This window comes from Trichomycterus rosablanca, chromosome 13 (assembly GCF_030014385.1).
Source record: "Trichomycterus rosablanca isolate fTriRos1 chromosome 13, fTriRos1.hap1, whole genome shotgun sequence".
In the NCBI taxonomy this organism is placed as follows: domain Eukaryota; kingdom Metazoa; phylum Chordata; class Actinopteri; order Siluriformes; family Trichomycteridae; genus Trichomycterus; species Trichomycterus rosablanca.
Window position 1 is genome coordinate 16,702,842 of NC_086000.1, and position 26,056 is coordinate 16,728,897.

The 26,056-nt window shown below is 40.5% G+C and overlaps 1 protein-coding gene across 1 annotated transcript in view; it reads right to left on the reverse strand.

Annotated features, from left to right (window-relative positions):
- crim1 (cysteine rich transmembrane BMP regulator 1 (chordin-like)) overlaps positions 1 to 26,056 on the reverse strand; it is a 149,652-nt gene that overhangs the window by 26,062 nt on the left and 97,534 nt on the right. Inside the window, exons 6-8 of the mRNA XM_063006926.1 lie at positions 21,885 to 22,067; positions 17,020 to 17,217; positions 2,151 to 2,279 (exon numbers count right to left, since the gene is read on the reverse strand). Of these exons, the coding sequence (XP_062862996.1) occupies positions 2,151 to 2,279; positions 17,020 to 17,217; positions 21,885 to 22,067 (510 nt within the window). The remainder of the gene's footprint in view (positions 1 to 2,150; positions 2,280 to 17,019; positions 17,218 to 21,884; positions 22,068 to 26,056) is intronic.

Below are 26,056 nucleotides of genomic sequence, written 5' to 3' on the forward strand. Positions count from 1 at the left end.
CATGTTTCATAGAAACATCTGAAGTGGTTAAATATTCCTAATCCTTTATTACTGTGTGGTGATTTTTTAAATGTATTTTTTAACCAGCAATAATCACACAACAAATCTAGTGCATTTTCTTATTACTATATACGTACATCCAGCCAGTGTCCTGCATAAATGTAATCCCAAGCCTCATTTCTCCAACATGGAAATTGTATTCAAGTGACATTAAATAAATAGCAATGTTTAAAGGTTAACCAAATAAAGTGCTCAGTATGTGTAGCTCAATAATATACTGTTAACTTTGGGGGTATACAATTACTGACTGTAGCCACAAAGTGCTTTGTTTAAAAAAAAAAGAGGATTAACACACACTGTGCTTCATAAAATGGGAAAATTAAAACATATTCAAAAGAAAAGTTATAGTTTATAATAGTTCATAGTTTATAAACTGTACATAGACAAACTATCGGCAGCATAATACTTTACTGGCTTGTTCTTTTGAGGCACAACACAGAATACAGAGAGATGATCACGTGTGTAGAGAAGCACACTTTTCCATTGATGTGCTCTCAATATGTAAACACATAGATGAAACAGTGTGAGCACACTACTACACCGAAAAGTCTCTTACACTAGCAATCCTACAGCAATTCAATTAGCAACTGGTTTGTCAAAATGTCCAAGATGTCGAAGTCTAAATCAGCTAAAAACACTACTCAGGTAACGGAGCTTGGGAAAACTCCCAACCGATTCTGTGGGCGCAGAGGGGGGCGCGTCAAAACACGGACGAGTATTTTTGTCTAAGTTGGAACACGAAGGAAGCCTTGCAACTAGAGGTGGGCGATATAATATCGCAAAACAACTGTGGGCAAAACAACTCCGGTTTAAGAGATTCAGATGTATAAACCAATCAGAGCTTCGAATTCAGATTCTGGGTGGAATTTCAAGCTCTCTTTTCATTGGTTGCTGTATAATTGACAGATATTAATTTTTCATCAAATATTAATCAGGATTTTTTTTCGATGCTCATTTATTTGAAGTAAAACGGACAGTATAAATGTGATTGTGAGATTCTGCTGGTTTATATAAATGTTGTCAATATGAATACAAATACAGCCTGTAATAATACAAAAAACACTGTAATGAGTCAGAATTGATCAGAACTACAATGTTTTGTGTTTTTAAGAGAACTTATAAACATTATAAGGTAAAATACGAGTAGTGGACTGCCATTGTACTTTAAGTTTACATTATATTGTATCGTATCGTATATAGCCACTTCTCAAAAGCATATCGAGATATGAGTTTTTTAGCCATATTGCCCAGCTCTACTGGAAGTGATGCTTAATTTAATGTAACATTTGTACCTTAGATTTCCTGACTGTCTGCAAAACAAAGGTGTTTTTAAAATAAACTTTAAAAAAAAAGTGTTCTTATGTATCGCTAGTGAATATCGTTATTGCAAAAATATCCCAAAATATCGTGATATTATTTAAAGGCCATATCGCCCACCCCTACTTGCAACCTCGCTGGAAGTTCATTTAATTTATGAGTGTTATTTAATGACTGCATTGAAATGTGGCGTGTTTCTTTCAAAATTAGATTTTTAAAAAATGAGGTCTATAAAATTAAGCACATTTTCCTGTAAATTTAGTAGGGCCCTGCTCATATGTGTTGGTAATGAAGTGGTTGGTCAGTGTATATTACCCAGTGTGTGGTAAGGCTAAATCTCTATCTTAAACTATTTTCAAATGCCAGGTGGTATAGATGGCAATATCATATCTGATATATGAAACAAGTTCATTTCCAGGATTAAATAAAACACCATACAGGTGGCTTGCTCTTAATACAATCACAGTGCACTCGATGTGGTTGAAGAGCATTAAACAAACAGCGTCTGGCCTCTCCATCAGCTAAGTCATCCCTCCCCTTCTCTCTTTTTATTTGTGTCAGGTTCACATATCCTCTCTGCCTCTTTTAGCATACTAAACATAGCACTAACCCCTGCTGCATTGAGTGTACGCACCTCCAAACTACTCTCTCACATCCACTTTGTGTGTGGAAAGTTTCCAGCTAAATGCTTAGTGACAGCTGGCTGTCCTGTAGTGGACGAGAGCTGAAAATGACTGAACAATCTGAACAATGGTGCTGAAATTAAAACTCACTCGTTCTGCAGCTGCAGGTGCGGCAGCCGTGGGAGTCGAGCTGGAATCCAAATTCACAGTCCTTGTCCGTCAGTGTGCAGTTCTCTAACAGGCCACAGCCAGGGGGCGGCATTGTGATGTAGGTGGGTTCTGGAGGAAAAAAAAACACACACACACACACACACACACACACACACATTCCCATTGCAGAGGTGAGTCAGGCTACATACAGAGTCAGAGTAACTCCTGAGTGATCGTGCTTGTGTGTTTCTGAGAGACTGAGAGAGTCTGAGGACTCATGCTGAACTGCGTCTGTGAGTCATTGACGTTAAAAGCCGTAATAAACAAAAAATTCATATTGTAGCTTCTTTTAATGGCTTACAGGAAGATTACAGGAAGATGACGGAGCGAAACATCAAAACAACATTAAGTAAGAAGCAGTGTGAGACAGACTACGTATACAAAATGATCAAAAGTTTGCAGTTTTGCTTCTTTTAAATAGTGTTAATTTTCTTTTTTCAAACACAACCACTTACAGATGTGTAAACATCAAGCATATACAGTATATCTTCTTCTTCTTCCTCGGCCTTTGCAGACATCCCAAGTTGCAAAAACTCATTTCAGGGAGGTACCCCCGGACCTCGACCCCGACCCCCCAAGCCCCAAAACAAAACAAAAAAAAACACCTTTTAGGAGCTGCTAACTGAGCTACTAAGCTAACTGTTCGCGTCACACATTAATGTGTACTACATAGTGCACTAAATAGTGTGAAAGATAATAGATTTATGTTCCCTACATAGTGCACTAGATTGTATATTAGAAAATAATTTATGTTCCTTACTTAGTGCACTATATAGTGTACTAGATGATTTACATTTTCAGCATTTAGCAGACGCTTTTATCCAAAGCGACTTGCACAATGAGCGGAACACGATGAGCAATTGAGGGTTAAGGGCCTCAGTGGCAACTCGGTGGTGGTGGGGCTTGAACCGGCAACCTTCTGTTTACTAGTCCAGTACCTTAACCACTGAGCTATCACTGGCCCTAGATAATAGACTTATGTTTCACACCACGGTTGGATGTCGGAGCTGTAGAAATAAGTTCTCTGAAGTAATTACCATCTGATAAATGATTTTTTGCTGCATACCAAGAAATATACTGTTGACTTTTTTACTTTCTTTTTTTTTTTTTTCAATGCATTTTCTCCCCATTTTCCTCCCGATTTAGCACACTCAATTTTGTCTTCCGCTGCTGATAGATGCCAGATTGCATCCGAGGAGAGCACGTCGCTGTACACGCCTCTTTCGACACATGCACAGCTGCTAGAGACCTCCTCTTCTCGACCATGCATTCTGCACAGGCGTCTCTTCCGCCAATCAGGGTCCCACCCACACATAGTCCGATTAGTGGCCAATTAGTATCTGCTGCAGGCACTGCCAATTATGCCCGCTAGATGGCGCCCAGCCGACCGGTGGCAACACTGGTGTGCAAGCGGAATATCCCGCTGCGCCTATACTGTTGACTTTCGACAATGGGTAAGGTTGAAACTTAGTGTAGAGGGTTGTTTATATACTTAAGTCTATTATTTATTTATTTTTTGCTATTATTTTTATGCATTTTTCCATTTTTTCCCCAATTCAGCGTAGTTAATTCCTCTTTTGCTGCTAGAGACTCCGGTCGTGTCCGAGGAGGGTATTTTTGCCTGCCTCACGCTCCCTCATTTACATTTTCAGCATTTAGCAGACGCTTTTATCCAAAGCGACTTACACAGTGAGTGGAATACGATGAGCAATTGAGGGTTAAGGGACCCAACAGTGGCAACTTGGTGGTGGCGGGGCTTGAACCGGCAACCTTCTGTTTACTAGTCCTGTACCTTAACCACTGAGCTATCACTGGCCCATCAGATGTGTGCGCAGTCCACCGGTTCTTTCTTATTTGCCCACACATTCTGTAAATTAGCCTGTGAGGCCAGTATTCACCAGTGTAAGTTATTTTAAATCAATCAGTTACAATGACTGATTTAAAAGAAGTGGCCGGCAAAGACCAATTGCTTTTAACTACATCAGACATCTTCAAATCCCTGATGTTACTCATGATCTTGCATTATTTATTGTATCTTGTATCTTGTATTATTATTGTGTGTGTGTGCTATATGACCACAACCTAACTGGACATTCTATTTAAATAATAAATGGTATTAAAATAGTGACATCTATGTGATCTGTTTAAGCTATAACAACAGCCACTCTACTGAGAAGGCTTCTCACTTCTCATCTGGGAAGTTGTGCCCATTCAGTTTAAAAAAAAAAAACGCATTTGTATGGCTGGGCACTGATATTGGTCAAGAAATGCATTCCACAGCTGTTCAGTGGGGCTGAGCTCAGGACTGTTCAGATCACTGAATTTTTTTAAATCAAGCTTTTCTTCATTTTGCTTTGTGCGAAAACTGTTGCAAAGTTTAAAGCGTATACTTATGCTTTAGATTGACAGCCCTGACATGTCGCAGCACCATCGTCATCATCCCTGCTCTAAATCCTGCCAGTCTCTCAGCCCAGCAGCTAGCCACACCATCACAGAGACTGAGGATCACGAAACAAGACAAGGTCGCCACTCCTAAGATGTTTTAGTGGTCTTATAATTACAAACTTACCACAGGAGACAGACAAATAACAACATGTAGGGCACAGCCTGGCTCAGACTTATAACAAACACAGGAAGAAAGAGGGGTGGCAGTCCGTCGTGGCGTGTCTGGAGGTGACAGAATGCTTGTGTCATTTGTCCGCTGTGGCCAAGGGACAACCAAAGCACTCGAGTTATTTCAGGTGGTGGTCAGAGGTCGTTTTTTGTTGATAATTCCCACAGCCGCTTGTGCAGAATGAGAACCAGGCCTGAAGACAGATCAATGGCTATTATTTTTAGGGTGAGAAATTTAATTAAGTCGGATCAGATAGAGGCTCAATACAAGCGTTCTCTTGTCCCTTCTAAGCCATTTTCTTTTTGTCTGTCTTCACTCAGATGAGCCTGTGCCCAAGGTTATTTTTTCCGGAATATATTTTTATGATGAATAAAAAAATTAGGTCTCTTTGACAAAGACAATCCTACAGCAAAGCTGCAGAATCTTCTCTTTCTAATTTATTAACAGAGCTTCTTCTCATCGCGGTGTCGAACACTGAGTGCCCTTTCTGTGATGTTGCATGTCCATCTTTACTTATGATCTGATTAAAAAAGAGCCAACTATAGTGCACCATTTCAAATACACACTTTTATTAATGTACGCTGAACAATTGTACTAACAAGGTGCAAGCTTATAGTCTGACAGAACTAATGTGCTTAATTATGCACCTGCCATCCAATACAATAACTTAGTTCAAAGGGAGTGACTAAGCAAATTTCTAGAGAAGTAAAAACCAGAATTATGAAAATGTTAGATGACCATTAAAGTTACTGGACTTTAGTACTGGACATACAAGGTAAGCCTAAGAGTTTGATTAATCTGAAAATTTCATGTAAACAGGTATAAAGTTAATTGCTAGTTAAATGCTAATTTAGACATTCAATACTTTTTTTCCTAAACAATCTTAATTTAACATTATAAACAAATTAATTATACAATTTGTTCACATTCTGCTCTATGCTCCCTGGTGCTGTCTGTACCATAGTAGCAGCGTCGGCGGCTGGTCTTTCAAAGTGGGGAAGCTCATTGTCGGCTTACATCATAAAATGTGTCAATTTATTTATACATAAATTCTGCCCTCCGTTCCTTTTCAAGAAAATGTACAACAGTACATTTTCTTTGTCACAGCACTTCCAGTCAGCCAGCTAACTTTGTCATACCAGGAGAGCTGAAAAGACCTGTTACCTTTCCCTACTTTTTGCAAATCAATCTTAGGTGTTGATCGGCCCTGCTATTTAATTCTAACTTTCTCCTCATAAGGAAGACTATCAAATGGCTTTGCCAAAATCAGGTCGACAATATTAGCATTGTCTGCCATCGTGTGCACCTTGTTCACTCCAACCTAGCCAACGGTATGAATGATTGATTGAACGAACTAACTAAACGATATTAAACTCGAACAAGGAAATGTTGAAATTATGTTAAATTGAAACAAATACTATGAGTGTGTTTTATTTACACAATGAACAATGGAAATGGTCAAGTAATTTCACCAAGCAAATACCAAGAAATGGGTTACAGTTTGTCTTTCGACTTCACTCGCAAAATCCGCGATGGGACTGAAGCTCCCAGTGATTAAGTGAAGGTGCAGATCTCAAAATAGCTGTCAATCAGACAGGATTCAGCCTTTCGACTGATCCTCCAATCATCTTGCGGAAGCTCCGCGTCCAGACCCGCCCACAACTCCATTCACCCCCAGAGACGCTCAGCGTCCGGGACAAAATCGTGGCATTTATCCAATGACCGGCGAGTTTCGAAGCAATGAAAAAAACCCTTCCATGCAGCCCCATAGAAGTGAATAGACGCTCAGCTTCTGCGGGCAAATGCATTGAGGCTAAGGGAGTTAACAAAATCGAGTCAGTCGATTTGTGATAAGTAGCTGATTCTTCGAGATGAACGTGTTCTAACGCATTTGTAGTCAATGAAATGTTAACAGAACTGTACATATTTGACCATTTAGCTTCCCTTGCAGTCTTAGAGAAATCGCCACTGCATAGTAGTACTTCATGATGATCAGTAGTCTTTACCTCTTACCAATTTAATCGAAACAAAAATGCAAGTCCTTCTGAAAGAAAAACACTAAGGGCAGATTACAGAAATACAGATCCCAGAACTCTGTGGGCCTATCCATTTACATTTCCGGCATTTAGCAGACGCTCTTATCCTGAGCGACTTACAGAAGTGCTTCTATAGTAAACATTACCTTACTCTAGTTTAAGTAGACAACAGTCCGAGAACACACATCTGCTAAAAGAAATGAATAAGAGCGTTAGTAAGTGAGTACAAGTCAGCTTAAGTGCTTGGTAAAGAGGTGGGTTTTTAATCGTTTTTTTAAAGACAGCAAGAGACTCGGGCAGAAAGGGGAAGCTCGTTCCACCACTTAAGTTGCCAGCACATAGAAGAGCCTTGATGCTTGTCTTCCTCGAGTCCTGGGTGGAGGATCAAGTCGAGCGAGACTAGTGGCTCGGAGGTTGCGTGGTACAGAGCGGGGTTTGATTAGACCTCGAAGGTAGCTTGGGGCTGGTCCATTTTTGGCTTTGTAGGCGAGCATCAGTGTTTTAAACTGGATGCGTGCAGCTACAGGAAGCCAGTGAAGAGAACGCAGCAGTGGGGTGATGTGGCAGTGTTTAGGTTGGTTAAAAACCAGACAGGCAGCCAATCCTTTCCAATCCTATCTAAACTCCTTCTGGTGTATTCCAGTGCTTCTTGGTGAATAGTGTGCATCGTGGACTCCTAATTCCTCAGTTGTTGTGTGATCTAGTTTCTGTATGGATTTTGCATGTTCTTTCTGTGCTGGGCGGCACGGTGGCTAAGTGGGTAGCACTGTCACCTCACAGCAATATCCAGGTTCGATATCCAGGTGGGGCGATCCGGGTCCTTTCTGTGTGGAGTCTGCATGTTCTCTGCATGTTGGGTTTCCTCCGGGTGCTCCAGTTTCCTCCCACAGTCCAAAGACATGCAAGTGAGGTGAATTGGAGATACAAAATTGTCCATGACTGTGTTGGATGTAACTGTGTAATGAGTAACTATTGTTCCTGTCATGAATGTAACCAAAGTGTAAAACATGACGTTAAAATCCAAACAAACAAACAAACTTTGTGTGCCTGTGTGGGTTTCCTCCGGGTACTCCGGTTTCCTCCGAAGTCCAAAGAGATGCAGCCAGGCCAATTGTGTGTTCCTGTGATGGACTGGAGATTTGTCTGGAGTGTTTTCTGCCTTTTGCCTAATGAATCAGACCCACTGTAACCCTGACTAGGATAAAGCGGTGGTAAAAAGAACAGGGAATGAATTAAATGAATGAATAAATGAATATTAAGGGTTTTTAAAGTGTATGGCTTTTCTTAACAAATATTTATTAAGATTTGTTTGTTTATTAGGATTTTAACGTCATGTTTTACACTTTGGTTACATTCATGACAGGAACGGTAGTTACTCATTACACAAGGTTCATCAGTTCACACAAGGTTATATAGAACATAGTCATGGACAATTTTGTATCTCCAATTCACCTCACTTGCATGTCTTTGGACTGTGGGAGGAAACCGGAGCACCCGGAGGAAACCCACGCGGACACGGGGAGAACACAGAAAGAACCCGGACCGCCCCACCTGGGGATCGAACCCAGGACCTTCTTGCTGTGAGGCGAGTGCTACCCACCGTGCCGCCCTATTTATTAAGAATATGTGTATTCTTATTTGGTATATTACTGAAAGTAACCACAAAGTAGCACTGAAAAAAATAATCAAGGTAAAAGGGTAAAACAAAACACAAAAGAATGTTTGGTACTTGTAATAAAAGTACTTACAATACCTCTGACATTACCAGAAAAGTCTCTTCTAGTGTATTATATATTTTAGCACAATATGAGTATATTTTATATTGTGCACACAGACAAAACTACACAGCCAACTGTTTGTGAATAAGCATTTGTAATCCAAGCACAGTTTCCTCTTGAATTATAGGTGCTTCAACAAAATCAAAGCTAATAATTTCAAGCTTTATACTCGCTCTAAAAGCGTGACTGTGAAATAGAAACGGACATAAACACACCTTTAGTCAGATACTGCGGGGCCTTTGTGAATGCACTTTTCAGTAGCCTATCATTTTCCTTGCTGTTCCTTCTCTCCGGCTTATGTACAGATCTGGCAGCTATTGTAGCTTAATGGCAATGTAACCACCATCATGCACAGCCACACTTTGTTTAAATGAGTGAATGGACTGGACAAAGTATTTTCTTGTCCTTGCCAATAGGTATGGCTATTTTTAAAGACATCTGTCTAGGGAGACAGCGGGCATTGCATACAGCCGGACAATTCGGCTGATTTCCCACTACCCCGTGCTGTAATGGGGGCCACAAATGGGAGGCCTGCATGTACTTAAGCTAAGAGCAAACGGCATCCTTCTGGAATTTCAATGAACACATACTATTTTTCCCTCCATTTGGATAAAATAAATGAACAGGCAGGTCGGGAGGGCGCGGAGTAGCACGGTACGTTCAATACACAGGTAACCTAATACGGCAAACTCCCAACAAAATCAATACACCGTTTTTCAGTAAGAAAGCTTTTTTAGAAATGTGAGTGGCCAGGTCTGAGCCTGGAGCTGAGAATATACTCTTTAAATGCACTCAGGGTTATCATTATTTAAACAGCTGTCTTTAGCGCGGCTCCACACACAAGACCTACCCAAATACACATTGTCTTACGGCGAAATATAGGGTAGCGCGCTCGCATCAATTACCGAGCCGCGGCGGCTGGGCTCGAGCGGGCAAGCTCTGTCGCACAGCGCAAAGCATGATGGATCTTCCTAACCTTCCGCAGAACAGAGTGATGAGAAGCCAGGCTGACGTTCTTTGATCTGAGCCAGACAGTAAGATAGTCCGGTTCAGTCGGAGAGAGAGGGCCAGCCAGAAAGCTGTATGGAGGAATAGATTCAAATGCATTTCAAGTATTCTAGGTATGGAGTGAGGAATGAGCTGTTTGCCAATCAGGCTGTGCAGATCTGTGTGTGCGTGCACGTACCTACAGTAAACGTGAATTCACACTTTATAGTCAGTAAGACCCACATTTCTATTAGCTTCCCACATAGACAACCACATAAAAGATTAATTGAAAAGTGGGTTTTAAAAGAGAGTCAGAGCTACCCACGCTCATGAGAGAGGAGGCTCGCGGCCATGCTACTGCCTCTTCTTATTTTGTCCATCTCCTCTCATCTCCTTTCCTTTAGTTCTGGAAAACAACCAGGCTAAGGTGAATCGGACCCTTCGCATCCTGATTATAATGGAGGGCTGCTAACGAAAAGAGATCTCTCTGACGTGTGCTCAGAGCGTCATCGTCATTTGCAGGTCTTTCCTTGTGATGTATTGATTTGTACAGAAATGTGTTGAATTTAATTGGAAGACGGCAGCAAGAGCAGCAACTGTCTGATAACTGCCCAGGGATATTTATGCAGGAGCAGGACTTTTAATCAGGTTTAACTAAGCAGCTGTTGATGGATGAGGTTAAAATAAACCACCGATCAATAATATTAGTAAATATTATTAAATATTAAAGCCTTAACTTTCCTAAAAAAAGTTAATTGCCATTGTGTCAAATCTGAAAAAAATAGCACAAAAATAATTGTGCAAAACAACAAACTACCCCCAAACTTTCCAGGGTAGGATATAATAGTAGATTTCAAAGCCCTTGTTTTGCACAGCACTCAATCACATTGAATTAGAGTAACCAGTTATTCTAAGGTGATGTCTGTGGGGAAAAAAAAAACCAGAGGAGCAGGATATAACCCACTTCAAAGAGGTTGGGACACAACCTGACTATCGTTGTTTAAGAATTCTTTTAACTGGTAACTGACCATCGATGTTTAATCATTAGTCTGGTTAAGCAAACTGTTGTTGCTAGAAAGAATTTGCCATCTTAAATTTCTTCTCTCTAAATGGATGGGCTTTGTTATTGCTGCTTTTATGACAAGTACCACCCGCAATATTATAAAACAATTGGCACAAGTGTATTGTACGCTGATCTTGTGTGATAAAGCAATTATGTTAAAGAATTTGCATTTTGCTTAAGAAATTAGCTATTGTGTTTAATAGCTCACTGTGCTAAAGTACTGCAAAAGTTAAGCTACAAAAAATGAGAGGTCTTTGATGGTGTTTTAGGGCCACTGTTAATTTATATATACAGTGTATCACAAAAGTGAGTACACCCCTCACATTTCTGCAAATATTTAATTATATCTTTTCATGGGACAACACTATAGACATGAAACTTGGATATAACTTAGAGTAGTCAGTGTACAGCTTGTATAGCAGTGTAGATTTACTGTCTTCTGAAAATAACTCAACACACAGCCATTAATGTCTAAATGGCTGGCAACATAAGTGAGTACACCCCACAGTGAACATGTCCAAATTGTGCCCAAATGTGTCGTTGTCCCTCCCTGGTGTCATGTGTCAAGGTCCCAGGTGTAAATGGGGAGCAGGGCTGTTAAATTTGGTGTTTTGGGTACAATTCTCTCATGCTGGCCACTGGATATTCAACATGGCACCTCATGGCAAAGAACTCTCTGAGGATGTGAGAAATAGAATTGTTGCTCTCCACAAAGATGGCCTGGGCTATAAGAAGATTGCTAACACCCTGAAACTGAGCTACAGCATGGTGGCCAAGGTCATACAGCGGTTTTCCAGGACAGGTTCCACTCGGAACAGGCTTCGCCAGGGTCGACCAAAGAAGTTGAGTCCACGTGTTCGGCGTCATATCCAGAGGTTGGCTTTAAAAAATAGACACATGAGTGCTGCCAGCATTGCTGCAGAGGTTGAAGACGTGGGAGGTCAGCCTGTCAGTGCTCAGACCATACGCCGCACACTGCATCAACTCGGTCTGCATGGTCGTCATCCCAGAAGGAAGCTGACGCACAAGAAAGCCCGCAAACAGTTTGCTGAAGACAAGCAGTCCAAGAACATGGATTACTGGAATGCCCTGTGGTCTGACGAGACCAAGATAAACTTGTTTGGCTCAGATGGTGTCCAGCATGTGTGGCGGCGCCCTGGTGAGAAGTACCAAGACAACTGTATCTTGCCTACAGTCAAGCATGGTGGTGGTAGCATCATGGTCTTGGGCTGCATGAGTGTTGCCGGCACTGGGGAGCTGCAGTTCATTGAGGGAAACATGAATTCCAACATGTACTGTGACATTCTGAAACAGAGCATGATCCCCTCCCTTCGAAAACTGGGCCTCATGGCAGTTTTCCAACAGGATAACGACCCCAAACACAACCTCCAAGATGACAACTGCCTTGCTGAGGAAGCTGAAGGTAAAGGTGATGGACTAAACCCAATTGAGCACCTGTGGCGCATCCTCAAGTGGAAGGTGGAGGAGTTCAAGGTGTCTAACATCCACCAGCTCCGTGATGTCATCATGGAGGAGTGGAAGAGGATTCCAGTAGCAACCTGTGCAGCTCTGGTGAATTCCATGCCCAGGAGGGTTAAGGCAGTGCTGGATAATAATGGTGGTCACACAAAATATTGACACTTTGGGCACAATTTGGACATGTTCACTGTGGGGTGTACTCACTTATGTTGCCAGCCATTTAGACATTAATGGCTGTGTGTTGAGTTATTTTCAGAAGACAGTAAATCTACACTGCTATACAAGTTGTACACTGACTACTCTAAGTTATATCCAAGTTTTATGTCTATAGTGTTGTCCCATGAAAAGATATAATGAAATATTTGCAGAAATGTGAGGGGTGTACTCACTTTTGTGATACACTGTATATACACAACACAACCTCCAAGATGACAACTGCCTTGCTGAGGAAGCTGAAGGTAAAGGTGATGGACTAAACCCAATTGAGCACCTGTGGCGCATCCTCAAGTGGAAGGTGGAGGAGTTCAAGGTGTCTAACATCCACCAGCTCCGTGATGTCATCATGGAGGAGTGGAAGAGGATTCCAGTAGCAACCTGTGCAGCTCTGGTGAATTCCATGCCCAGGAGTGTTAAGGCAGTGCTGGATAATAATGGTGGTCACACAAAATATTGACACTTTGGGCACAATTTGGACATGTTCACTGTGGGGTGTACTCACTTATGTTGCCAGCTATTTAGACATTAATGGCTGTGTGTTGAGTTATTTTCAGAAGACAGTAAATCTACACTGCTATCTAAGTTATATCCAAGTTTCATGTCTATAGTGTTGTCCCATGAAAAGATATAATGAAATATTTGCAGAAATGTGAGGGGTGTACTCACTTTTGTGATACACTGTATGTTAAAAACTGCTGGTACAAGAGAAAACTGTAAGGGAGTTTTATTCACTCACATACTAGGCAGTAATACTATCCAGCAGAGACCCTTGACTTCGTCTATATGTCAGATTGTAGGTTAAAATTTCTCCATCAGAGAACAGACTTTGCTGTGGTTGTATCGTGACAATGGTTTGATGGACGTTTCTACACGAAGTGAGTGTGTTTTGACCCTTTGGGGCTTCCATAGTTCATGGAGTAGCGTGCTTGGCTAACGTAATGACGCTGTCCGCTATTCGGTACCGTAACAGAAGAAGTTAATAAAGTGTTCTGCTCCCGACAATTTGTGAATATAGCGTGTATTTATTTCTTTATTAAGCGAGTGCATCACTACGACGCTCGGTTACATTATGTTAACAAACTGCAAATGAAACAAACGGTGGCAAGTCCGACATTAAAACGTTGGTTCTACCAGTCAGACCACACGGTCAAGTCTCAACATGAACTACGGATGACTCGCAGGGCCAAATAAAATTTGCGTTAACGGCACTAATTTTTTAAATCACGTTAAATTGAGATTGCGTTAATGCGTTAATAACTTCGACAACCCTAATATACAGGGGTTGGACAAAATAACTGAAACACCTGGTTTTAGACCACAATAATGTATTAGTATGGTGTAGGGCCTCCTTTTGCGGCCAATACAGCGTGGTGGAGGAAAACGTTTCCTGACTCGCTTCTCCAAAACACCCCAAAGTGGCTCAATAATATTTAGATCTGGTGACTGTGCAGGCCATGGGAGATGTTCAACTTCACTTTCATGTTCATCAAACCAATCTTTCACCAGTCTTGCTGTGTGTATTGGTGCATTGTCATCCTGATACACGGCACCGCCATTGGATGCACATGGTCCTCCAGAATGGTTCGGTAGTCCTTGGCAGTGACGCGGCAATCTAGCACAAGTATTGGGCCAAGGGAATGCCATGATATGGCAGCCCAAACCATCACTGATCCACCCCCATGCTTCACTCTGGGCATGCAACAGTCTGGGTGGTACGCTTCTTTGGGGCTTCTCCACACCGTAACTCTCCCGGATGTGGGGAAAACAGTAAAGGTAGACTCATCAGAGAACAATACATGTTTCACATTGTCCACAGCCCAAGATTTGCGCTCCTTGCACCATTGAAACCCACGTTTGGCATTGGCACGAGTGACCAAAGGTTTGGCTATAGCAGCCCGGCCGTGTATATTGACCCTGTGGAGCTCCTGACGGACAGTTCTGGTGGAAACAGGAGAGTTGAGGTGCACATTTAATTCTGCCGTGATTTGGGCAGCCGTGGTTTTATGTTTTTTGGATACAATCCAGGTTAGCACCCGAACATCCCTTTCAGACAGCTTCCTCTTGCATCCACAGTTAATCCTGTTGGATGTGGTTTGTCCTTCTTGGTGGTATGCTGACATTACCCTGGATACCGTGGCTCTTGATACATCACAAAGACTTGCTGTCTTGGTCACAGATGCGCCAGCAAGACGTGCACCAACAATTTGTCCTCTTTTGAACTCTGGTATGTCACCCATAATGTTGTGTGCATTGCAATATTTTGAGCAAAACTGTGCTCTTACCCTGCTAATTGAACCTTCACACTCTGCTCTTACTGGTGCAATGTGCAATTAATGAAGATTGGCCACCAGACTGGTCCAATTTAGCCATGAAACCTCCCACACTAAAATGACAGGTGTTTCAGTTATTTTGTCCAACCCCTGTATATATTTGATTTAAAAAATAATGTTGAAATATTTTGGCTTAAAGGTGTGCAACAGGAATATAGCAATTAAGAAAGAAATACTTAATCTCCTGGCACATCAGCATCAGTTTATTATTATAAAAATGATGAAACAGCTTTGCAAGACACCACATTTATAAAGTATTATTTAAAATATTTAAGAATGAAACTTTTACTCAAATATAAAAAAGATTAATGGGCTCTAAAATGATAAATATCACACTCTTTATAAGCTCAGTAATTATGTTGGAACCAAGTTGGAACTAAAATGAGTTTGAGATCTAATCATAGAGAAGCACAGGTCTGGAACAGGATACAAGACCAATAAAGCTTCGGTCAGTACATTAAAAAGAGAAGAAAAACTACAGACACAATTCCTAGATGAGACCGAACTTTTAATAAAAACACCGAAGGTGAAACAGTACTGTGTGATACAATATCAAACCACACCAGCTTGTGTCTGGTATGACCAAATCCAAATCAATAAAGCTCTCCAAAAAAGTTCAGAATAAGTATGAAACTTGACCATAATGCTGAAACCAAAGACTACTGCTTGGAGCTGAGTAGTTATTGATCCTGGATGTTTCTATAACAGCACTTAAAATGACCAGGTAAGATTTTTGACCACCTGGATTGTTCGGATTGTGTCATCCTTTGAAAGTCACTCAGGTCCCTCAGTATGACTCTTTCTACTCTTAGTGTCCTTGGGCTGGTTTTTAACCAAACACTGCCACATCACCCCACTGCTGCGTTCTCTTCACTGGCTTCCTGTAGCTGCACGCATTCAGTTTAAAACACTGATGCTCGCCTACAAAGCCAAAAATGGACCAGCCCCAAGCTACCTTCGAGGTCTAATCAAACCCCGCTCTGTACCACGCAACCTCCGAGCCACTAGTCTCGCTCGACTTGATCCTCCACCCAGGACTAAAGGAAGACAAGCATCAAGGCTCTTCTCTGTTCTAGCACCCAAGTGGTGGAATGAACTTCCTCTGTCTGTCCGAACATCCGAGTCTCTTGCTGTCTTTTGACAATTAAAAACCCACCTTTTTACTAAGCACTTAAGCTGACTTGTACTTATTTACTAAAAAATTTTTCCATTTCCACAAAAAAACCCCACTTTGGTTCTACCAGGTTTCAGCAGATTTGTGTTCTTCGACTGTTTACTAAAACTTGAGAAATGAAATGTTTACTATGGAAGCACTTCTGTAAGTCGCTCTGGATAAGAGCGTCTGCTAAATGCAGAAAATGTAAATGTAGTGTTTCATGGCTGTATGTCCAGTTTTATGCAAAGAATGTCGTTAAACATCCAACTAAGAACCAGTGTTCACATTAATTTGGCCACCATCATACATCATTCATGTTTATACTATCATATCCAGCCCTAAGTAAAATCTAAGCGTAGTCAGTCATTGGAATCACACTGAGCTAGAGTAAATGTGCAGAGAATAAGTAGAAGTGCAGCCGCTGAGTATTCAAGCAACGTTACTCTGATATTAAATCTATATTCTCCAGCTTGACCTGAGAGAATATATTTTTGTGACTCTGGTCTAGCCAATACAGAAGAGATTTATCATGTTATAGCTGTCACTTATCTGTCACCTGCATCTGCCTTATGTTTATTGGTATCTCCGGAATCTTACTGCCTGTATGGAATAAAAATATCTAAAACATACTCCTTATTTAAAAAGCATTCCGAAATGTCTGGCTTTATATCTAAACCCAAATCTGCCTGATGGAAGTTCATTTTTTTGCTCTAAAAATACAAAGCTCCTGTTTTTGGCTGTCACTCAGCAGCTAAAGAAGATTGTTACAGTGTGACCATGTGTAACGCCTCAGGCATGCAGCACAATCACTGATATAGATCGGCGGTAATAATGTGGTATTCACATGCTATGTAGTAACCAGAACATATTGTTGCATCATTACAGGGAAAGCACAGAGAGAAATAAATGATCCGTTTGCCTGGTACAGACCTTTAGGATATGTAACTAAATTTAGGTGGGTATTAATTATCCCAGGTCCAACCTGAGTCTTTTGGCCTAGAGGAACATTAACATGGCTCACAGATGAAGACCCACATATGTTCACACGTGGCCACACTGACCTACAAACAAGTACATTAGGAACAATGAAATCTGGAAAAGCTGAAAGGATAGGAAAAAAAAAACCCCAACACACACTTTGTGTCCTTACCTTCACAAACAGGGCAGCACTCCCCAGGTACAGTCACTGGGTGAAGGCAGCTATGGCCGCAGGCAGCAGCTACACAGCGGGCCTCTCCGCTTACACACTGACAGAAGGTACAGTCGTCCTCTCGCCAGTGTTCCCCGTGAGCCAGAATCTGGCCATTCACATAGCAGCCGGCAAAATTTAACGCAGGGAAGATAGGATCTGCAAAGAGATAATAAAGAAATTAATTAAGTCATGTCAACTATTACATACAGAGAAACAAGCAGAGGAATGTAGGGCTGAACATGGGAGTATTGTTTAGTGGTGCCTTTAAAATAGCAAAATGGTCCACTTTTTAATGTCCTAATGTCTTCATATCACCCTACCATCCCACAATAATAGGTTACAGGGGTGCTTGAAATAAAACCACAACATCCACCAGTTTGGCTGCTTCCCAAACCACATACAGCTGAAATTAATCAAATCAGTACCATACCAATGATGCCATTAGTTTGTAACCTAAATCTCTGATGCATCCTAACTTAGCAAGAAGCTCATGCATGTTGGCTAGCTGATATTTATTTATTTACAGCTTGACATTTAGAGATAAATAAACTTGAGAAAGATCTGTGATTTTCAAGGATTCGAATGCTTTTATATTAATGGAAATAAAAGATGGCATTGGATTATAATTGTGAAGCTATAATAGTAATCATTCTCAAATGTGCACCTTTCCACCACCAATTAAACGTTTGACTGAAGTGTTTGGTAAGTCTGTTTAAATAGAGAAATACAACTTTTACACTTTAATGATTAACTAATATTTAAAAGCCTATCCAAGTGGTTTTGAACTATTTATTTATTTATTTGATTTTACCATAAATGGTTTTGACATTTCCAAAAATCTAAATCACAAGGGCTTGTTTTCTCACTCTTCATTTCCTCAATCAAGTACAAGAACACTAATATAAATCCAGTGTAGAAGTGAGAGACAAGGGAAAAAAATGCAGTGCAGTTATATGACACACTTGAGTTAATCTACAGGATTGACTTGCAGCTAATTATGCTGGTTACTGAACTATGGAAAAAGATAAATGACTATGTAATTAGCCAAGTGCATATATACATTTATTAGTAAAACTAAAAATAGGTACAATAAAAAGCTTATAAAATAATTCTTGGTCAACAAGCATTAGATTGTCAAGTTGGCGAAGATTTTATTTTACTTTAATCAGGACAACAGGTAATTTGATCAGGCACAGGCACTAGTGCATAGGGACTATCTACATTTCTGAAACTTTAACTGCTTTACACGAGAATAAAAATAAAACCCTTCACTTGCCTCAACAGGTTACTTGTAAATGACATTGCAGTGAAATTCACTGGGCTAACATTGCTCATAATGTAATGGAAACTTTATGTTAATTAAGCACAGAGCTATAAAACCATTAGAAAACTCATTTCCACTTGAAAACATCTGATAAAATGAATGCTATCAGCTAAAGGTATGGAGGTAATAGCGGACAGTAATATGGTGTGATGAAGGTGTACCCAAGAGAGGCACAAAGCAATTGAAATGACACGCTTCCAGGCACACTAATACTGGTCGTCTACGAAGTAAAACAACATGCAGTTCCCTGAACTAATTAACCCAGAATGCTTGTTTAATTGGGAGAATAAAATTATGCAAAGAATTTGTCATGTTCCGTTGCCAAGGTGAGCTAACAGGGTCCTCCCTCATGCTCAGTAATGTATTTCATAATGCACCTAATTTTTATTTAAGGACAATCCTGTAATAATTCATTTAATTGTGCTACCAGTTTGTTCCAGCGGTGCAAGTGGTTATTAGCATTCTTGCTTGCAAAATCATCATCTAAATCAATTTAAACCAGACAATAAATAGAACATGCAAAAAGCCCCTGGGCCAGACTCTTCATTATCATTCTGTGAATGTAGGTGCGTGTGTTTTACTATTGATAAGTGAGCCCAGATTACAATGAATAAATTTGATATGTTCATTTTCTTTCTGTAGACTTAGAACTAAAAAAATGGTAGAAATAATTTGATGTTTTTTAGATGCTTAGTATATAATTGCATGTGGGTCCATCACAATCTCCTCACACAAATGCAGCCTATTATTTATGGAGCTGGTGGATCAGGGCTGGTTAAATGGCTGTTGTTGTTAATAACATGTTACAGGTAGGGCGGACTTACTTTGATCATGCTCTACCTGGCTGTGTGTGCTAACAGTGCAGACTTGACTGAGCTGTATCTGATTTCAGTTTCATGTTATTGTTTTATGAATTAAATAAAATAGAGCAATGATTGCACACTGATTATTCTATATAATGTCACTTATACTGCTTGGGGTTATTTATTCTCTTAAACTTGAGGACATGTAGAGTATCCAGTTGATCCTCTGCTTGTGTCTGGTAGATAAGTAATAACCCAAGTACACAGAAGAAACCCACACAGACAAACAGACGGTGTGTTCGAAAACCTAGTGAGCTCTCTACATAGACAATATTTTACATCATCCTACGAGCGCTCCCGAGAAGTAGGCTGTTCGAAATCCTAGATGCCTTAATATGCTCACTAGTAAGCTATCTTAAAATTTCAATGCTATTTTGACTCAAGGACGAGGGAGCATCCGATGCTGCCTTAGCGTTGAAGGCAATCCCATCATCCATTGCGGCACAACTTTTCTCACAGAAAAATTAAAGACAATGCCGGATGATGCGTAGAAATTGAGTTATTTTTAAACGTAAATAAATTATTATTGATTTTTAATTTGAATAAACGTGTACAAGTGTCATTTATTTGCAAATTCGGGTTCGTCAGCGAATTTAACCGTTTTCGGTACACAGAGGGAGATGTTAGTTTACATGCTAGCACGTTGTGCCACCTCATCCCATTGGGTTTGAATGGCATGTGGCTAATGATGTTAGCTTAGTTAGCGACGACTGATGAAATCGCTGTCTAAGTAGTGTGTTCGAATAACCTTACTTATAAGGCAATGACTTATTACGATCATCTCTACTTAGGCACCTGCCTATGTAGACAGTAAGACAGCAAGGCAGCTCCCTAGGTTTTTGAACACACCCATAATGTGCTAAAGTTCAAACACACATGGACCTGAAGTGCGGATCGAACCAAGGTCTCCAGTTCCAGTGCAGCATTCACTTCACATTCACTTTAAAATATTTAACCACATTTAAACCTGGCAAGACAAATGCACCATGGGATTAAACAATTGTATTTACTCTGGTGGGCTCTCAGGCTAAATTACGTTAGCCCACTGCTGCTGGGATTTAGGGTTCAAATTCACAGTCGTGCAATTGACAACAGGTTAAATTTAACCTATTGTATAAATGAAGCTAAATTAAAGAAAGTCCTGTGGAGATTCTACTTTAGCCACAATCAGGGAAAACAAAACAAACACCGATCAGCCATAACAATAAAACCACCTTCTTGTTTCTACACTCACTGTTTATTTTATCAGCTCCACTTACCATATAGAAGCACTTTGTAGTTCTACAATTACTGACTGTAGTCTATCTGTTTCTCTGCATGCTTTGTTAGCCCCCTCTCATGCTGTTCTTCAATGGTCAGGACTCCCTACAGCTACAGAGTAGGTATTATTTGGGTGGTGGGTCATTCTCAGCACTGCAGTGACACTGACATGGTGGTGGTGTGTTAGTGTGTGTTGTGCTGGTATGAGTGGATCAGACACAGCAGCGCTGATGGAGTTTTTAAACATCTCACTGTCACGGCTGGACTGAGAATAGTCCACCAACCAAAATATATCCAGCCAACAACACCCCGTGGGCAGCGTCCTGTGACCACTGATGAACATCTAGAAGACGACCAACTCAAACAGCAGCAATAGATGAGTGATTGTCTTGACTTAAATCTACAAGGTGGACCAACTAGGTAGGAGTGTCTAATAGCATGGACAGTGAGTGGACACAGTATTTAAAAACTCCAGCAGTGCTGCTGTGTCTGATCCACTCATACCAGCACAACACACACTAACACACCACCACCATGTCAGTGTCACTGCAGTGCTGAGAATGATCCACCACCTAAATAATACCTGCTCTGTGGTGGTCCTGTGGGGGTCCTGACCACTGAAGAACAGCATGAAAGCAGGCTAAAAAAGTATGCAAAGAAACAGATAGACTACAGTCAGTAATTGTAGAACTACAAAGTGCTTCAATATGGTAAGTAGAGCTGATAAAATAGACAGTGAGTGTAGAAACAAGGAGGTGGTTTTAATGTTATGGCTGATCGGTACATTCTAAAACTGAGCTAAATAATAAATGCTCATGGCTCAGTATATGGTGACTAGTATTGGTAGCTGGCTAACTAGTGAGTATGCTTGCTAAAGAAGTGAAAGCACAAAAAGAATGATACTGTAAATGTTAGTAATGGCAATGCATTATGGGAACAGGAATTATTTTACTTCCACTTTTATTCAAGCAACACTGTTGCTCCTCCCACCTCCTGTAATTAATATCCTAGCTGAAGCTGTTGCTGTCTTGTTGCTATACATGAACTGCCTACGTTTGAAATGATGAAAAATATTACTTATTACTGTATAGGTTAAATCTTACTAACAGAAACGTATCTGCAAATTTCATATAAGGTAGAAAAACAGTTTCAGTAAGACATCACAACTGATCCACCCAGTGATCTGAAGACATCCGACTGAGACATCCCGAGTGTGGGTGACCCGGTCATATTTACTTATTCACCGGTTCATTAACTCTTAATTACAGTATTCCCAATGTGACATGTATGCACCATTACATTCATTCTTAATTACGTTAGCAAATTTTGATGAAGTGTGCCTTTAAGCACTATGATAGATTTGTGATGATGGTCACCTTCACAGACAGGGCAGCACTCTCCCTCTGGTACATAGTAACGTTCACAGTGAAGGATGCCACACTGAGCCGTAAAACACGCCGATACGCCACCGTGGCAGCGGCAGAAACGGCAGGCATCCATCCTAAACATGTCACCATCATGGTATTCCACTCCGTTAAAGGTGCAGGCCGGTTTGGTCACTACAAAACACAAACACAACAGTGTTACACTGCGGTATTTCAGTAGCACAGCAGTATTGCACATGCATATTAATCGGGAGGAGAAATGAATATTTGTGGAGCGTCAGGGGGCTGTGGGTACGTCTGTGGAGGACAGTGTTAATACAGCTTGCTTGGAAAGAAAATGAACTTGTATTTAGAATGATTTAGTAGTTATAATATGCCATTAAATATGCTGCCTTTCACCAAAACCTATTGGTCCTTTCATTAGGTACACCTGCCATATAAGATGCAGACTGTAGATATACTACGACTATAGCACATCTTTCACCAGAAGAAAAGGAACCACCAAATAACCCCTCTTGACTTGGTGACTTGCCTGGCAGATCATTTTAGCCTAGTTTTATTACAGGCTTGGTAGTGACATAGCGATTTATCAGGCACTGCAGCATAGCTGTGAGTTTAATATTCTTGTGCATGGAAAAATAGCTTTACTCAAAATATGTAGGTGCAGTCAATGCATGTGTGTGTATAATAGTTAAATAGTTAAAATAAGAGTACATACACCGATCAGCCATAACATTAAAACCACCTCCTTGTTTCTACACACTGTCCATGATATGGTAGCTATATGGTCTATATGGTAGCTCCACTTACCATATAGAAGCACTTTGTAGTTCTACAATTACTGACTGTAGTCCATCTGTTTCTCTGCATGCTTTGTTTGCCCCCTTTCATGCTGTTTTTCAATGGTCAGTTTTTAAACACCTCACTGTCACTGCTGGACTGAGAATAGTCCACCAACGAAAAACATCAGGCGAACAGCGCCTTGTGGGCAGCGTCCTGTGACCACCGATGAAGGTCTAGAAGATGACCAACTCAAATGGCAGATGACTTTACATCTACAAGGTGGACCAACTAGGTAGGAGTGTCTAACAGAGTGGACAGTGAGTGGACACGGTATTTAAAAATGTGCTGCTGTGTCTGATCCACTCATACCAGCACAACACACACTAACACACCACCACCATGTCATTGTCACTGCAGTGCTGAGAATGATCCACCACTGCTCTGTGGTGGTCCTGACCATTAAAGAACAGGGTGAAAGCAGGTTAAAAAGATATGCAGAGAAACAGAAGGACTACGGTCAGTAATTGTAGAACTACAAAGTGCTTCTATGTGGTAAGTGGAGCTGATAAAATGGACATAAACTGGGCATATCAACAAAATACACCTGTAAGATACCAAGTGAAATTATCATTGTAACTATAACATACACTGATCAGCCATAACATTAAAACCTGATATTGCCTAATACTGTGTCCCCCTTGTGCAGCTCTGACTCACCAAGTCATGGACTCCACAAGGCCTAAACAGGGGTGCTGCGACTGATTTTAAGTTTCATGAAAAGATATTACATTAGGTCCCACCACCCCAGGCCACGCCAACCTTGAAAATAAAACACTGTGCATACAGTGCAATTCAATATTTGATGCAAGACTTATACTCTATAAGAAAAGTGCTGGTGGCTATATTTTACTGTTTAAATGTAATTTAATGCTGTAATTTATTGAATGGAAACACCCCCCCCCCCCCCCCCCCCCCATTCTGTTCTATCCCTGTCTTAGTTTTATTTCAATCCATGTTTGGCAACCAGATTTTTCCATACAAATAAGACATGATGCTTAACAGTTTACTGCTAGCAGGTACTGGTTGTGCCTGGTTTTAGGGCAGACGAACACTTATGTAAATAGAACTCAGCAGAGGTATCACTGGGGGCAATACAAAGGCTCTCGATGTTTAATTAATTTTATTAAAAACTTAAGTTTTCTTGTTTGGCAAAAAGTAATCTATTAATTAAGGTGTTTATGATTATAATTTAATATTGGAAAAAAAATCTGTTTAACATTTTAGGGCCTTTGTCATGCAGTCACAAGCCCTTAGAATGATCCTCAATCAACACCACCACCCACAACCCCCCAGTCCCTCCACACCACCATCAGCACCCATGCCTTTGAAAATATTCTGTGGTATCTGGCACCTAGGCTTTCGCAGCAGATCCTTTAAGTTGCTCGCATCTATTTTTTCTGCTTCCAACACATCAACTTCAGGCACTCGCTGTTCTTTGACAAGTAACATTGTACTGAGATAATTATTCATTTGTATTCATCAATCATTCATTTAATGTTATAGCTGGTTGGTGTATATTCTACCCAATGTTTGTCACGTGCTGCACAGTGTGATCATTAAAAACTAAGTTTAAATCATGCAGAAAAAAGTGATGATTTCACCATAAAGGTTTTATTTTAAGTGTTTGCTGTTTTACTTACGGTAAAGTCACATTGCTGCTGCTGATTAATGAGTTTCTAAAAAAATCTAGTTAATCACAGTTAAAAATCTTCCGCATTGCTACCCCATCAATTTAAATAAGCATTTCACACAACAGAATCCAACTGTGGATTAATGAACAAGATGTAAAGACAAATTCTGCCAGTGACGGACAACACTCAGGTCTCTAGGTGTTTTTTTTTTTTCTTTTTTCTTTCTTTTTTTTTTTTTTTTTTTACATGTGTGAGCATGTTTAGAAACTCCATCTGTTCAGACTGGTTTCAGATCTTAATATCGACAAGCTGAAAACAAAGTCTCATTCGAGCACACGTCTCTCAACTAAGCATTTAAAAGGGAAACCATGGTACGAATAACGAGGGGGATGGTAGGGGGTATCTGATCATCCTAATTAATACATTGACACCCTAAAAAGAGGTTAAAAAAAACCGGGGGTACCTCCCTGAAATTAGTTTTTGCAACTTGGGATGTCTGCATTTCCATGAAAAGGAAAAGTCAATGTACAATGACATCTCTTTCATGTGTGAATAGATGCAGGAAGTCTCTGACACGACTTCCAAGAACCAACGTAGTGATGAAAACTAGATGGTATTTGTCTGTGCATAATAGACTTTAAATACTAAAAATAGCTAAAAACGACTGTCCTCCTTTTATCTCTCACTGTGAATAATGCCTTAGTTTCCATCACTATTACATCCAGCATTATGATGGCAGAGTGAACATGTGAGTAGTCATTGTGGTTGAAACTGAAAATTGGGCTCATTTAAGAAAGCAAAAGCTCATTTTGAATTAATAAAAATGTAGTTTCCAATTTGACATTTTGTTCAGTTCTTCCTTGCTGCAATAGGAGAGCAGAAGCTTCATCATTCATCATATTTGATACCTCAGAGATCCATTCAGGTAGTGTGTACAAAATTCATAAGGAGGTAAAGAGTAACCCACAGTTTTCCTACATAATAGTTAAATCGATTCCCTTTCCTCTTTTTTTTTGGCTATGGTTCATAGCCCTGCGTGACTGTGTTCCTGTAATGAAGGTAGACGCGGGCTACGCGGAGACCCTCTCCATCACGGATGTGTGTCCAAGGGCTTTTAACAGCCCGGTTTCTGAGCCCAACAGAATTGGTGTGCTGGTCACCATGGCAACGCTAGGTGCAAAATTCACCTCTCAGCCGATGTGTTATGTTGCCTGCAGTTTGTACTAATCTCAAGAGCTGCACATTCATGCTCGGAAAATAAAGCAATTATCTTCTTTAGCGTGCATAAAAACAAATTCGGCATCATTATGTTGTAGCAGCCACACCTGAGTTTAAAGATAACTCTTGGAAATGGATTAATGTGTGTAAACAAAAAAGTCAGAAATCACTGTCGGCTCATTTCCCTCTGCTCCCCGAACGGGTGATGAATGATGTTGAAGTCGTCCTTGAAAACATCCTGTGCATCAGGAATCCTCTAGCTCTGTATGACACTGCAAGTAACGATTTCAGACTTTATTGAAACGTTAAATACGTTATGACATGGTTTAAGCTAATACGACGTTGTTAAATCTTTTATTCCAGCGACTTGTTTTGCCTATTAGCAAGGATTTAATGAATTTAACTGAATATTGGTGAGGCTGCAAACACTGGGCTAGGGATTTGCTGAATTTGGTCATCAACGCTTTATTT